We start from the raw sequence: 14,954 nt of genomic DNA on the forward strand, positions 1-14,954 counted from the left end.
CAAGAAAATTAACAATATCGGGTATCAGCTTTTTTTGGCTGGCGTAGCCGATAACGTACTGATAAATATAATGTGCCTTCTGGTCAGGGCCTCAGATGCTGCATGCAGCCACAGCATGCACATGGCTGGGCAGCATGGAGAGCGGTGCCCTGCAGGTAAGTCTGTGAAGTGGAAGGGGCATGGGGTGGGGTAAGGAAAGGGCATTGGGAAGAACAAATCAAGGCCCCCATGGTGAGGGAAGGAGTGGGGCAAGGGTGGGAAGCAGGACAGAGCTGTGGGTGGCTCATCCGGGGGCAGCTCCACATCACTGTGTGCACCTATGGGGAAGGCATGGGGGGCATGTGCTCCCCCAAGTTTGTATGTGGGGCGAGGGCAGATGTGGGTTGCAGGAGTGGTGAGTTGTGCCTCCTGCTGCCAGGCAGGCAGGGGACACACAGCCAATGCATGGAACCCAGGGCAAAGGCAGCAGTGTGGAGGGCCCTGAGCCCACAGTGGGCAGCCCACATCTGCCCTCACCCTGCTTGGTTCCAGTTAGAAGTATCCCTGCACTTAAAAATAGTGGCAGTGGCACTCGAACTAAAGATCATTTGACGAACTTTAGTTCAGGTGCCCCTGTTGCCATTTTTAAGCGCCAGAACCCTGATCCCCTGAAAGAGCTGCCTGCAGCTCTGTCCCGCTCCCTGCCCTAGGGACCCATTCCCTGCCCCACTCCCTCCCACACCATGGGGGTCTTGATCTGTCGTGTGTCCCTCCCCCACTCCCTTTCGCTCCACAGACTTATTTACAGGGCTGTCCACGCTGCCCAGCCAACTGCATTCCTGTAAATCAGTTATTGGATTGGCATCGGCCAATATGCCTGGTGAATAATTGGCTATCGGTATCAGCCAAGAAAATCTTTATTGGTGCACCCCTCCATTGTGATTTAGCTTCTGGAGTGAATAGTCCTCCTCTTCAGAAATATACTACCCAATCTTCAAAATGACTCATTAATACATAACATCACTTTCTGTTAGCTCTAGAAACAAAGTAAGTGTCTTGTATTGCCAAGTTGCCACTGTGGGATTTAGCATATAAACGTTTTATGTTGGGATCTTTCATGAGGGCTACAGTTCCCATGAGTAACATTGTTTGTTGCAACTGGTCCACAATCTCAATTTAAAATAAACAAATACATAAATAAATTCAGTTCTTTCAATGATGGCAGATCTAGATGATATAAGCAGTTGTTCACACTATCAATCACTGTTGGAGTTTAGGAGCTTTGACCCATTTGTGCTGAATGCTGACAAAGTGGTTTCTCTCCTTTTTACCTATCCACTGAAAAATCTTCTATATGATAGGAATTTCACCTCAAGAAAAGAAGCCAGAAGCAGGAAACACAATAATGGAGCACAAGCTATTACCTTGACATGTGGAGACTGCATTTTTTGATACATTTCCAGTGAGTAATGGTGAAGCCACATTTCAACAAAGATCTGTAAAACAAACATTTTCTTAGGTGGGGAACAGTGTGAACATCCAGGAATAATCAATCAAATCTGAATGAATGGAAGCCCATGGTATATCACTATCTAAAGGAGGAAATTATCCTTGTAAAACAGTCTAAGCACACTCAAAAGATGGTTTCAGTTATGTAGGCTTGCTTATTTCCAAAGTCACTTTTACTAGATTTATTAATGACAGGATCAAACATTATAGTACAATTTCATATGGTCGTATCATTATATTGCATACTGCAATTTGCAGTTATGATGCCAAACTGTTCTTGCAGTTACAGATACAAGACCCCATTATCTTCAAGTCTGCTGCAGTGGCACAAAAGTAGTTTGGTCCAACATTTATACAGTAAATCAAATCAGCAAGTATAAATGCAAGAAAAATATTACAGCAATATAAACACCATGAAGGGTGAGGAACTATAAAAACAGTCATGTTACTTCGAGAGAAAAGCTGGTTTAGCTCAAACACCAGAGCACTTATCTGGGATTATGGTGATCTAGAGTTCTAGCACACAATTTACCAATTGACATGCTCAATAAGGACCTATGGCTTCCTCTAAAGGGAGTTGTTACTGAGCTCATTTGTGAACTTTTCATAAGTATTGGGTATATTTTTCCATTCCTGTCCCTTTGACTCTTCCGTCTGTTTTCTTTTCCCTTTCAAACTATTTTAAGGAATAAAAACCCAGTGATTACCTTTAATGCCTTGGTGTCTAAGAGCCTTGAAAGAAAACTTAGTATAAGGATAGGTTTCTTTAAGTTTGGTAAAATATTTAATTCGGTGTAAGTATAGAGAGTGAGAGACACTTGTAAGAGGTGCAAATACCAACTTCAGCAGAGGGATCTCCCTGTCTACTTCCTTATTTTTTAGATTACACTAGCACCCAACATGTTATAGGGACAACCACTTCCTGTACATGTAGGAGATCACTTATCTAGCAGAATTTGCATGATACATTGGCAAAGATTGGGGGAAGGAGGTGAGGAAGAGTATGTAAAGGCAGGAATCAAATTAAGCTTATTCCCCACCCCTCAAGCTGCTGGGTGAGCAGAATGAGAGACTGCTTCATCTACATTACAGACCCTATGCTGGTATGGTGATGCACGGCTTCCTAGTGGAGACGTAGAGTATACCAGCGTAGCTATGCCACTTTCTGGAAGAATATCAGCTAAAGCAGCAGAAGTTCTCCTATGTCAGTCTGCAGGCACACCAATGCTGTTATCAGCATAGAATATCAGTGAGGGGGCACGTTTTCCACACTCTTGGCTGATGTAGCCATGATAGTAAAATTTTGTAGTTTAGGCAAAGTCACAGTCAACCAAAGAGTACCTCTGAGGGATGGGCGTTATTAAGGTGTGTCGCAGGGAGGAACAGAAGGGAAGACCCCAAAAGGCCAGGGGGGAGCCCTGGGGTCAGAAACCCTCAAAGGAAAGTGAAAGTAAACGAACAGAAAATGGAAAATTCTTACCTGCATCAGGATTCGCAGCGAAGCCAGAGCTGGAGGCGGGACCTGCATGGCTCATTAGCCACGCCTTTATACAGTTGCGGCTGGCCAATGACGTCAGCCACAAAAGCTGGCCGGCGGAAATAAAGTGGGCCACCGGCAAGGAAGAGGGTGGCAGATGGAGGCCAGCGGGAGCTCCTGCAGGGGAGGCTCTCCCTGAGCTCATGTGGGGAGAAAAGGGGCTGGAAGCTGCTTCTCCCAGTGGGGGAGAACGCAGTAGAACACACCGCGGGACAGACGCTGCTGGTAGCAGCAAAAGGAGCCGGAGAGACCTTCCCACAACCGGGAATCCGGACTAAAAGGCAGAGGGGAGCAGGAAGATCCCTACACCACGGGCCACAGCCGAGGAGCCGGAGAGACCAGCATACATCAAGACATCAAACCAGGTGGGACCGTTGAGGGCTCCAGAAGAACCAAGGAGGTGCACCAGGTGGGAGAAGGGTGGTGCAAGCAGAGTGAGGGGTTGCAAAACACGGGTCCCCAGTGGTATAGAGCTGACCCGATGGGGGACACGAGGACAGGCGTCTGCCAAAGGACTACAGCAGGTCCAGCAAACCCAAAGGCTGGACGACGAGGAAAAAGGAGTACAGAGTAGCCCGCAGGCTACCCCTGACATGTATAGGACCGAATATGGACCACTAGTACCTGAGGGCAGGTATTGGTGATTAGGCTAGAGGAGCCGGGGATAAAGGGGCAGCAGGCCTCTCAAGGTGTCTCAGTAATCTTTTTGTTTGTATTTTATGTATCCTACTGTTGGAGGGGTTGAGGGGCAGGGCTTGTGGAGCCTGATTACTGTTTAAACCTAAAGGTGGTTGATAGCCTCATGGAAAAATAGACGGCCATGAGGCAAGGGCAGGACATTGCAGGTTGGGCACCTGTAGGCAGGAAGGACCTTCCCAGCAAGCGCATTTGGGGACCCAACAGTTAGGGATTTGGCCAGGAGGACACCTGTGACCCGTCAAGGCAGGGTGTAAGGGAGAGGTAAAGGGGAGGTGGAGCCTCGCAGAAAACCACTAGACAGACGTCCCATCGTCAAGAGACACACCCAGTGGTTGGACCCCCCAGTGAAATAAGATTCAAAGTCGTGGCAGGGGAGAAAGGGGAAGACTACACTGGAGGGAAACACCCACTTGACAGAACATCTGGGACGGACAGGCAAACACCACCAAACATCCAGGCCAGAGTGACACATGACCAGATGTTTGAGGCCAGATGGGCACAAGGTGGTTAAGACAGTAACGCTAATGCAACACTGACAAGTTCCCTTTTTTGGAGGGGAAACATCTTTAGCTTTTGACTTCTAGGAAATGTGTTTTTAATTATTCCTTGGTGTGGTTTTAGTTGGAAAAGACAACAGCGTTTCAGGTTTAAGTTTACATGTGGCTTAACACAATGTTATTAATGCTTTGTACAGAAGACATCAGAATTACATGAATCTCTCAAAATATTAATAAGTTAAAGGCTTCTCGTGCCTGCGAGGTGGGTATTATTTCCCACAGTAAGGCAAAGAACATTTCCTGCAACTATGCAATGAACTGTCAGGAGGAGCTGGACATGAAAAACTTATATGCCCTCAGTTTCCATTCCTGCATTTTATGGGGAATGATCATCTTGTGGCCACACACATTCAGGTAGCTTACTGTGCAGTCTATTGCAGTGTTATATATTAGAAGTGTCAGCATTTCAGTTCAGCAACATGGTAAGAAAAGCACTGTTAAAATCAACTTCATATTTGCAATTCTCTCCTTTACAGCAACTTGAATCAGAGTAACTCCACTAATGTTAACTAGGTTACAGCAACTGTAAACTAGTCTATATTGTGAGCTGACTCAGACCTCTCTCCCCACAAAAAGACATGGAATCATAGAAAAAAATAAAGTTGAAAGGGACCTCAGGAGGTCATCTAGTCCAACCCCCTGCTCAAAGCAGGACCATCCCCAACTAGATCATCCCAGCCAAGGCTTTGTCCCACAGGTCTTAAAAACCTCCAAAGATGGAGATTCCATCACCTCTCTGGATAACTTGTTCCAGTGCTTTACTACCCTCCTAATGAGAAAATTAGGATCCCAGCAAGATAAGCATCCAATTTGCTCTTGAAGGTGTTCAATGTAGGTGCTTGAACCACCTCCGATGGCAGGCTGTTCCAGACCTTGGGGCTTGGACAGTAAAGAAATTCTTCCTTATGCCCAGCCTGAAAAGGTCTTGCAGCAGTTTATAATGGTTCAACAGTTCATCCCCTGGGGCGCTCTGGTGAACAAATGTTCCCCCAGATCCTGGTGGTCACCCCTGATAAACTTATAGGTGGCCATCAGATCTTCCCTGAGCCTGTGCTTTTCCAGGCTAAAGAGTCCCATGGCTCTCAGCCTGTCATTGTAAGGTCTGTTTTCCTGACATCATGTGCATGGCTCTTCTCAGGATTCTCTCAAGCTTCTCCACATCCTTTTTGAATTGTGGAGCCCAAAACTGGACACAGTACTCCAGCTATGGTCTCACCAAGGCTGAGTACAAGGGAAGAATGACATCCCGGGACTTGCTTGAGAAGCATCTATGGATGCAAGCCACCATTTTGGTTGCTTTACTAGCTGCAGCATCGCATTGCAGGCTCACGTTCATCTTCTGGTCAATGACGACTCCCAAGTCTCTTTCTTCCGTAGTACTAGCCAGCGTAGCACTGCGAGCCTATAAGGATGCTGCAGGTTTTTCCTCCCAAGGTGGAGAACCTTGTATTTTTCAGTGCTAAACACCATCAGGTTCTTGTCTGCCCATTTGCTGAGCCTGTCCAGGTCAGTGGATCGCCCTCCTGTCTTCTGGTATGGATGCTTTGCCCCAGAGTTTGGTGTCATCAGCGAACTTGGCTAGTCTGCTCCTGACTCCAATGTCCACATTATTAACGAAGATGTTGAACAATATGGGTCCAAGGACAGAGCCCACTGGTCCCAAGGCACCATGACAATTGACTTCCATCAATTACCACCCTCTGGGTCCGACCACAGAGCCAGTTTTCCAGTCAGTGGATCGTGGTGGACTCAAGGCCACAACTGACCAGTTTCGCCAAGAGGTGATCATGGGATACCAGATTGAAGGCTTTTTTGAAGTCAAGATATATGACATCAATCTCTTCTCCCTTGTCCAGGTGATGGGTCACCTGGTCGTAGAAGGTAATGAGATTGGTCAAGCAAGACCTACCCGCAACAAACCCATGCTGGCTACAGCTCAGGATGTTGGCATCTGCCAGTCCATTAAGGATGGCCTATTTAATAAACTTTTCTAAGACCTTCCCCAGGGTAGAAGTCAGGCTGATGGGCCTATAGTTAGCCGGATCCACTTTCCTCCCTTTCTTGAAGATAGGCACTACACCAGAGCGCCAGGACTTTTCAAAGATCTGTGCCAGGGGCTGGGCTATGATGCTCACCAGCTCCTTGAGTACCCTGGGATGTAGACTGTCAGGGCTGGCTGACTTGAAGGTATTCAGCCTCCCAAGGTGTTCCTTCACAAGGTCAGCATTAATGGAGGGCAGGGGATCTCTCTCACCTGGAACTCCCTGTCCCGTGGTTGGCATGGGTGTCCCACGGGACTGATGAAAAACCGATGCAAAGTACCCATTTAATAGGTTGGCTTTTTCCTGGGTATCAGTTGTCCCATCTGGTTCAGCAGAGGTCCAATGTTGCCCCTGCTTTTCCTCTGGCTCCCCACATATCTGAAAAAGGACTTTTTATTCCTTCTCAGTCTTCTCTTCTTTGGACTAAATAAGCCCAGTTCCCTTAGCCTCTCCTCACAAAGTCATATCCCCCGACCCCTCATCATTTTTGTTCCCCTCCAACTGGACTCTCTCTAATTTTTCCACATCCTTTCTGTAGTGGAAGGCCTAAAACGGAACATAGTACTTCATATGTGGCCTCACCAAGGCTGAATAGAGGGGAAAAATCACTTCCCTTGACCTACTGGCAACACACCTACCAATGCACACCAGTAGGCTGTTAGCCTTCTTGGCAACAAGGGCATGCTGCTGGCTCATATTATGCTATCCATTGTAACCCTCAAGGTCCTTTTCTGTAGAGCTGCTGCCAAGCCAGTCAGCCTCCAGCCTGTACTGGTGCGTGGGATTGTTCCGTCCTAAGTGCAGGATTTTGCACTTGTCCTTGTTGAACCTCATGAGATTTCTTATGGCCCAATCCTCCAATTTGTCTAGGTCACACTGAATCCTAGCCCTATCCACAGCGTATCTACTATTTCCCCCAGCTTGGTGTCATCTGCGAACTTGTTGGGGGTGCAGTCTATGCAATCTTCCAGATTGTTGATGAAGACACTGAACAAAATCAGCCCCAGGACTGCCACCTGGGGGACTCCACTTGATACCAGCTGCCAACTACACACTGAGCCATTCTGAGCCTGATGCTCCAGCCAGTTTCCTATCCACCTTACAGTCCATTCATCCAGCCCATGCTTCCTTAGCTTGCCTATAAGAATGCTGTGGGAGACTTGCTAAAATTAAGGTACAGTACAGCCACTGGTCTCCCTGCAACCACAGAGCCAGTCACCTCATCACAGAAGGCAATCAGGTTGGTCAGGCATGACTTGCCCCTGGTGAATCCATGCCAACTGTTCCTAATCACCTTTTTCTCCTCTAAGGGCTTAGAAATGGATTCCTTGAGGATCTGCTTCATGATTTTTCCAGGGCCTGTGGTGAGGCTGACTGATCTGTAGGTCCCTGAACCCTTCTTTTTCCCTTTCTTAAATACAGGCAATATTTCCAATCATCTGGGACCTCTCCTGATCGACATGAGTTTTCAAAGATGATGGCCAGTGGCTTTGGAATTACATCAGCTAACTCAGCACCCTTGGGTGCATCCCATCCGGCCCATATATATATATATATATATATATATCTATATATATATATATATCTCTCCAGCTTTTCTAAACAGTCCCTAACCTGTTCTTTCACCACTGTTGGCTGCTCACCTCCCCACCAAAGTATGCTGCCATTTGCAGAGCCTGGGAGCTGACCTTGCCCTTGAAGACTAAGGCGAAAAAGGCATTGAGTACTTAAGCCTTTTCTGCATCTTTTGTCACTAGGTTACCTCCCCCTTTCAGTAAGGGCCCCACACTTTCCCTGATCCTCCTCTTGTTACTGACATATTTGTAGAAACCCTTCTTGTTACCCTTTATGTCCTTTGCTAGCTGCAACTCCGATTGTGCTTTGGCCTTCCTGACTTCATCCCTGCATACATCAGTAATGCTCTTATATTCTTCCCTAGTTATTTGTCCAAGTTTCCATTTCTTTTTTGTGATTTACTTTACTGAAAAGTTCCCTGCTAAGCCAAGCTGGTCTGCCATACTCACTAGTCTTCCTGCACATCCAGATGGTTTGTTCTCACACTCTCAAGGAGGCTTTCTTAAAGTACAGCCAGCCCTCCTGGACTCCTCTCCCTCTAAGACTGGCATCCCAGGGGATCCTGCCCATGAGTTCCCTGAGTGAGTTAAAGTCTGCTTTTCTGGGTCCGTACTCTGCTGCTCTCCATTCTCTCTTTCATCAGGATCCTGAACTCAATCATCTTGTGGTTTCTGCTGCCCAATTCATCCCTGTTTGTGAGCAGGTCAAGAAGAGCATGGCCCCTGTATGATTGCTCCAGCACTTGCACCAGGAAGTTGTCCCCAACCCTCTCCAAAAACTTCCTGGATTGCCTTTGCACTACTGTATTGCCCTTCCAGCTGTGATAACTTTAATACCTATCAAATTATATCAATGGCTAACATAACACTTTATTTTACATTACAGCCTAACAATTTCATAATGCTTCATTTTCCAATAATAAAAAGTGACAGCTGCACCCTTCCATTAAAATTAGTGAGCAGCAAGTTAGGGAGGATGGAACAGCAACTTTATCTTTAGGTAAAGAAAAAGAAATTGACCTGCAAATAAGTTTTTTCCAGCCAGCCTTACCCAGAAGAAATTAAAAGACATAGAATCAGACTCACTTGAAGCATTGTTTCTGACCTCCAGATCTCTTGGGAAGCAGGGTCTGCATTCACTGAAGGCTGATGGGCAATATGTCGTTTCAGGAGGCTAGTGTGATGCATGCCATAAGAGGTGAAAGGCACTGATGGGGACCTTTAGAGAAAAAAAGTGCATAAATTCCATAATTTTCAAGTACCAACAAAAGGTCAGGAAAGGGACTGTAACTTGTAACCAAGAAAAACTGGACAAAAATTTGTGCCAAAGACAGCCATCTTAACAAAAAAAGCATGGTAGGATATAGGAGCATGAACAAAGATAGCAACATAATGACTTTCAAGTTGTCTGGTGTCAGCAGTGAAGTATTATACATAAGTCATTCAAATTATAAAAAGATGGAACCATTTTCTTCTTATCTGTGATGAGAACTCAATTCAAACAAGCCAGGTTTTATGACCATTGCCTGTACAGTCTAGCACTGGCACTACATATTTAACCTGATTAGCTGTTACCTGGGAGCAGGTGAAGAGATAGTTCCGCCAGGATTGGAAGAAGGTGGAGGAAGGACACTGCCTTCTGTGGGGAGGAACCACTTCAGGTACGCATCCACCAAGATGAAGTATGCACTATTTGAAGTACTGACATGATGAGTGATGGGAGTATTCTGAAATATGTATATAGCACATATTTACATTAAGATACATTATTACAGTAAATCAATGGACACAGGGATATCAAGACCTGTAGTAAAAATCTGCTAAGTGTCATTGTAGGCTTGATGCAGAAATTACTGGGTAAGTATCTATGTTCTGTGTTACACAAGAAATTACCTAGGGCAAGGCTTGACAACATTTTTAGCTGGACTGCTAAGAACACCCTAACCCTGACCTGCTGTTCAGCTTGGTGTGCCAGAGGCAGATGGCTGGGGAACTGTGAGGAGGCCTGATCCTCGTTGCTAGTAGCAGGTGCATGAGCACATCTGGGTGGACTGTGGGGAAGGGGGCCAAGATTGCACAGTCCCTACCCCTTCCCCATGTGTCTCAAGGCATGTATGCAGCCACTGCCACCAAGATGCTGGTGCCAGGGCTCTGGTGCAGCTGTTTGCTGTCTGCCCACCACCTGCTTCAGCTACCCAGAACCTGGGTCAGCTGTGGCAGGCAGCCAGGAAACTGCAAACAGCTGCACCAGGCTCCTGAGTCCTGGCTGGCTCTGTGGCAGCGGTGGCTGCATGGGTGCCTCAGGGTGCACAGCCAGGAAGGGGCTGGGGGCAGTGCAACCCTGGCCTCTACCCTGCTGCTCACCCCACGCTGTGTGCGCTTCTGCAGTGGAGCCTGACTGGGTCTCTAGAGCCTGGTGCAGCTGTTTGCAGCTTCCCACCTGCCTGCCATACTTGGCCTGGGCTGTGGGCAGCTGCTGCCTGCCATGGAGCCTGGGCTGCTCTCAGCAGGGCTTGCAGCCTCCCCACTGCCCATTCCAAGTAGCCCAGGTTCCATGGCTAGTGGCAGCTGCCCAGATCCCAGGCCAGCTGTGGCATGCTGTGCAAAATAGCCTTACATGCCTTACTGGCATGTGTGCTGGGGGCTGCTGACTCCTGGACTAGGGATTTACAGGATTCTGTTCTGCTTTAAAGAGGCATGAATCATTGCAGAAGAGTTTGTAAAAGTAGTATAAGGCACACTTCACATCAAGGAGCCACCACAGATGAACGATCACAGTTAGATGCTGCTAAAAAACAAGGCAAAGTTTAAATGTACAACACCACGTAAGAAGTCATGCAAGTTTTTACAACAAAGAGATAAGCATCATGCTCAGGTATAAAGTAACCATGCACAGGAAGCTTAAATTATTTCTATACTTCATTTATCCTTAGCCACAGGCTATGGAATATAGCACGGGTGGTCAACCAGCAACATGCATTCCATAAGTTGCACGGGAAGCCTCTACAGATTGGCATTCAGCAGACTAAGCAAGGAACAGAAAGCGAAGCATCAAATGGGACAAGAAAGGGGATCAGAGGTACTTGGGGAGGGTGTCAGGCTTAATTTATGCCAAAAAGTTGCTCCCCACTGGACTGCAGCCTTAAGAACCATTAGTTTTCTTCCTTTATAGTGGTAATATGTATAATTGCTGGCTACGTTCAAAACTTAGCCAATGACATTTAGAGAGGAATAGTTATGTGATCCAGCTAACCTGAATCTTGTATCTAAAGCCATGTAGGGTCTTAAAAGTGCCACAAAGAAAGGGTTTGCCAGAGTGGTGCTGTTTAACAAAATATGTACTTACTCTGTGTGTGATGAGACTAATTGCAAAATAAAACATGTAATATTCAAATGGATCTGGAGAGACAGAGTCAAGGATACACAATACAACAAAATTTCACTTATTGGCAACATATGAGCATTTGCTGCCTTGATTAGACTACTTCCTATACCCGATTTAGTTAGTTTAAAGGTGGCTCTTGTGTTTCTATATTATATTGCAGTGTGCTAGTCCCTAGCAAATACATAAAGCAGATTTGCAAAACAGATATAGTTTGATCAGTGACTTGAATGAGACCAACACTCCACCTATGATGTTTAATAGAATATAGATTTCAGTAACTTTAGATATGGGCATTACCTTGCAGCATAAACACTGCAGCAATGAGCTAATACAGAACACTGTTGAACTGAGTCAAGTAAAAGGAGAATAAAGCAGAACTTGTTCTCAACCTGTCATATTTAGTTACTTAAAATATTAAAGGAATTAAGATAGTGTAAGCCCTTAAATTAGTAAAAGGATACTGAGAGCTAGGTTCAAACCTAGGCCACCAGATGGAGGGAACTGGACTTTGTTGTGGTACAATGAGCATTCTGGTAGGACTCGCTCATGTATTGAGGCCTTCACAGGACCCTGGAATATAAGAAATAATGAGATAATGAATAGGCTACTCGAATGAGGTTTTGAGAATCATTCATGTATTTGGTTGTAAAAGGATTCCTGGTTCTAGTTCTAGAAGTTAGCCTTCAGGTAGCAATGGAAAAAGTATTTCGCACAGCATTTCCAGGCCCCTCTGTTTTCAGGGACTTTTTCACTAGTGCCCCTACCTCCGGTACTGTGGATACGGATAAGGTACAGCTATTGCCCCACACCACTTGAGCCAGCTAGAAAAACTAGTCAACCATAGGAAGGGCTTGTTTTGCTACAGGCAAGTGTTACATTCCACATCTAGGAGAACATTTCGTTTTCATTACACATGGAGGGAAGTGCCTTCAGAAGTATGAAATGTGGTTACAGAAACAGTTTCTTTCTGACAAGCTTGAAAAAGTAGTTTTAAAGCTCCATATCTATAAGTCATTGAAATAATAAATCTAGCCTCTCTTTCAGTGGCAGAGCAGCAAATAGAAAGTAAGTTCCTTAGCTGAACAGCACACACATGTGCTTATAGTAATACAAGTAATACAACTTCCTACACAATCCATAAGGATGGAAGATTCTCTTCTTCTAACAGACCTCTAAATACTATAGAAAGTTCTTCTTCAGAGCATGATCTCTTGCTCTACACTGAGAGATCAATAACTACAATAACAGGCCCTTCACCAAACCCAGGGTACCTGACAGCAAGAGATATTCCAATAGCCGCAACAACAGGATCTTTTTCTCATATTTACAATATTTACTGGTTACTTACTGGGAGATAGGAAACTGGAAAATCGTATCTATACTCCTCTGCCTGGAGTTTGTAAACCAGCTTCATCATTGGGCCACTGCAAACAAGCATTAGAGGAAAAAAGCCACAATAAATCTATGAAAGATGCAGAGAGAGAGATGAGTGTTTGTACAAAAAGAAACAAGTCAAGGGCTGGGTTATTGATTCCCCTTACATTTTTAATCTGCTTCAAAACAAGTGAGTTTACCTTGGATCCAGGAAATCCAGGGCAATAGCATATTCTGTAGGATGTGTTCTTCCCTGCAAGGAGCGAAGATTCCAACCTACAATGATGCCATCCAGGCTACCAAAAATACTCTCCACTAGCCATGGAAAGATGGCATGCAGTTCCTTCAGGGAAACAGCCAGAAAAAGGGACAGGTCAAAACAAACAATTTCTAAGGCAATGAAGAATTCAAGTGATCATCAGTATTTTGTGTGTCACAGCTAACAGGGAAAAATGAGAACAAAAGTGTCCTCATTTTTGACACTTCAGAAAAGGATGAAAGATATGATTTAGGAATGTGATTACTTTTAATTACTGGGGAAAAAAAATGAAATGTTTGAGAAGCTATTAAATTCAGAACACTTCATTTGAGAACCTCAACGTTATTCGAAAAGGTGGGAACAAAAACTGGTATTTGTGAAAGCCTACTGAAGTATAGCTCAGCATGGATTCATGAAAAATAGTAACGGTGTACCTTGGCAGGAAAGTCCTCAATGACTGTTTCCAGATCATGGCACCTCTGAGCAAAGGGCTTGTTCACACAATCTGCCTTCAAACTGGCCTGTCATGAACAAAATTCTGATATCAGAACACTTCAGCAAGAAGACTGCTGAACAGACAAATATTGGCAGAATTCCCTAGATCTGGTATTACATACTGCTCCCACAGCAACGCAACGCCCATTGACATTGCTATAGCACTAGTTTATTTACATCCTAAATTGGCTGTTTGGAATGTGAACGGGAGCTAATCTCAGCTCTAGTTTTTTTTAATCCACTTGGATTTACCTTTCATGTTAAAGAGGAGACAGATGGTTAGTGAACATTTAGGTACAGGTAAAACAGGGCAGCATTATGAATTGTCCACAGACAGATGAGGCAGGAGCAGCAGGAGCTTTGCCTGTGTCAGGTTAGGGCGTTAGGGCTTGCGGTTGCATTTGGGGTCGATTGCATAGTTTTGTTAGTATAAACAATGTATTTGTAGGGGATGGTTTGGATAGGGATGATCCTGCCTCGGGCAGGGGTTGCACTAGAGACTAAATGACCTCCAGGAGCTTCATCCAGCTTTACTTCCCTGCAGTTCTGCAAGTGGTCAGGGTATTACTTCCAGGGTGCTTTAGTGAGCCTGACTTACACGGAGCACATCAGAAAGTACCCCATGGACAACTCCCTGCCCGATCCCAAACGGCTCACTGGAAGAGCGTTAGTGGCAGACTCGCAGCATCCGAGACCTCCCTGCCAGAGCCTCCTGGGGCAGACACTCACCAGTAAGAAGCTCGGCTGCTGCAGGTGAGGAAGTGCCATGACTCTTTCAAGAATGGACAAATGCAGGTGGTGGAGTCTCAGGAAGTCACTGCCCGGAGCAGATGGGTAAGGGCTGTCCACAGCCTCAGGCTGCTAGGGCTCCCCCTGGGCAGGCACAAAGGAGGCAGCGTACAGCACAGAGCCGGCCGGATCCCCACACCTCACTATGGCTGTTTTAAGAGAAGCGGCAGAACCCCGAGCCCCTGCCGGGCCTCCCTCAGCCGCGGCCCTGCGCCTGCTGCTGGGCCCGGAGACACCGGACGCAACGCAAAAAGCGAGGAGAAGCCGAGGCAGCTGGTCTCGTCGCTCCGAGCCAAGGGCCACGTTGGCAAGAGCAGGGAACCGACGTGGGCGGCGCTGCGGCCCGGCCACCCAGCCCCAGCTAGCGGCGCTACAGCCAGGCGAGGGCGAGGGCGAGGGCCCCGGGCCACTCCTCACCTGCCCAAGGCGCTGCCCCCACCAGCGCCGTTTCAAACGGCCGCCGTTACCCTTGGGTCGCGTGGTTGTGACGCCCCCACCGATGACGCAATCACCCGCGCGCCGGCCGTGTGGGCGGGGCCTGCCCCAAGGCCTCTCGGTGCTGGACGCCTCCTCCTTGCCGCTGCGGGTGAGTGTCGCCTGGCGCTGTGTCCTGTTCTCGGGGACCGGCCCCGCCTCCAGCCCCGCGCTGGGGATTTTGCGCTATAGCGAATGCGGCGCAAGGGCACCGGGTCCCCGTTACGTCTGTTGCGCAGTTAACGGGTCAACATTTAGACAGGCCTTAGGTGCAAAGTAAC

At 46.7% G+C, this 14,954-nt stretch overlaps 1 protein-coding gene across 3 annotated transcripts in view; it reads right to left on the reverse strand.

Annotated features, from left to right (window-relative positions):
• SMPD4 (sphingomyelin phosphodiesterase 4) overlaps positions 1 to 14,663 on the reverse strand; it is a 31,810-nt gene extending 17,147 nt beyond the window's left edge. For 2 of the 3 annotated variants that reach the window (XM_019539140.1, XM_019539142.1), the window contains exons 1-9: positions 14,140 to 14,363; positions 13,350 to 13,436; positions 12,857 to 12,999; positions 12,631 to 12,706; positions 11,744 to 11,852; positions 11,244 to 11,296; positions 9,473 to 9,624; positions 8,984 to 9,116; positions 1,404 to 1,475 (exon numbers count right to left, since the gene is read on the reverse strand). In XM_019539140.1, coding sequence (XP_019394685.1) covers positions 1,404 to 1,475; positions 8,984 to 9,116; positions 9,473 to 9,624; positions 11,244 to 11,296; positions 11,744 to 11,852; positions 12,631 to 12,706; positions 12,857 to 12,999; positions 13,350 to 13,436; positions 14,140 to 14,178 — 864 coding nt within the window. In that variant the 5' untranslated portion in view covers positions 14,179 to 14,363. Of the gene's footprint in view, positions 1 to 1,403; positions 1,476 to 8,983; positions 9,117 to 9,472; positions 9,625 to 11,243; positions 11,297 to 11,743; positions 11,853 to 12,630; positions 12,707 to 12,856; positions 13,000 to 13,349; positions 13,437 to 14,139; positions 14,364 to 14,616 lie in introns of those variants that run through there. The other variant, XM_019539141.1, reaches the window with a different exon arrangement.
• Positions 14,664 to 14,954: the final 291 nt, after the last annotated feature.

This window comes from Crocodylus porosus, unplaced genomic scaffold (genome assembly GCF_001723895.1).
Source record: "Crocodylus porosus isolate Cpor-Errol unplaced genomic scaffold, CroPor_comp1, whole genome shotgun sequence".
NCBI lineage: Eukaryota > Metazoa > Chordata > Crocodylia > Crocodylidae > Crocodylus > Crocodylus porosus.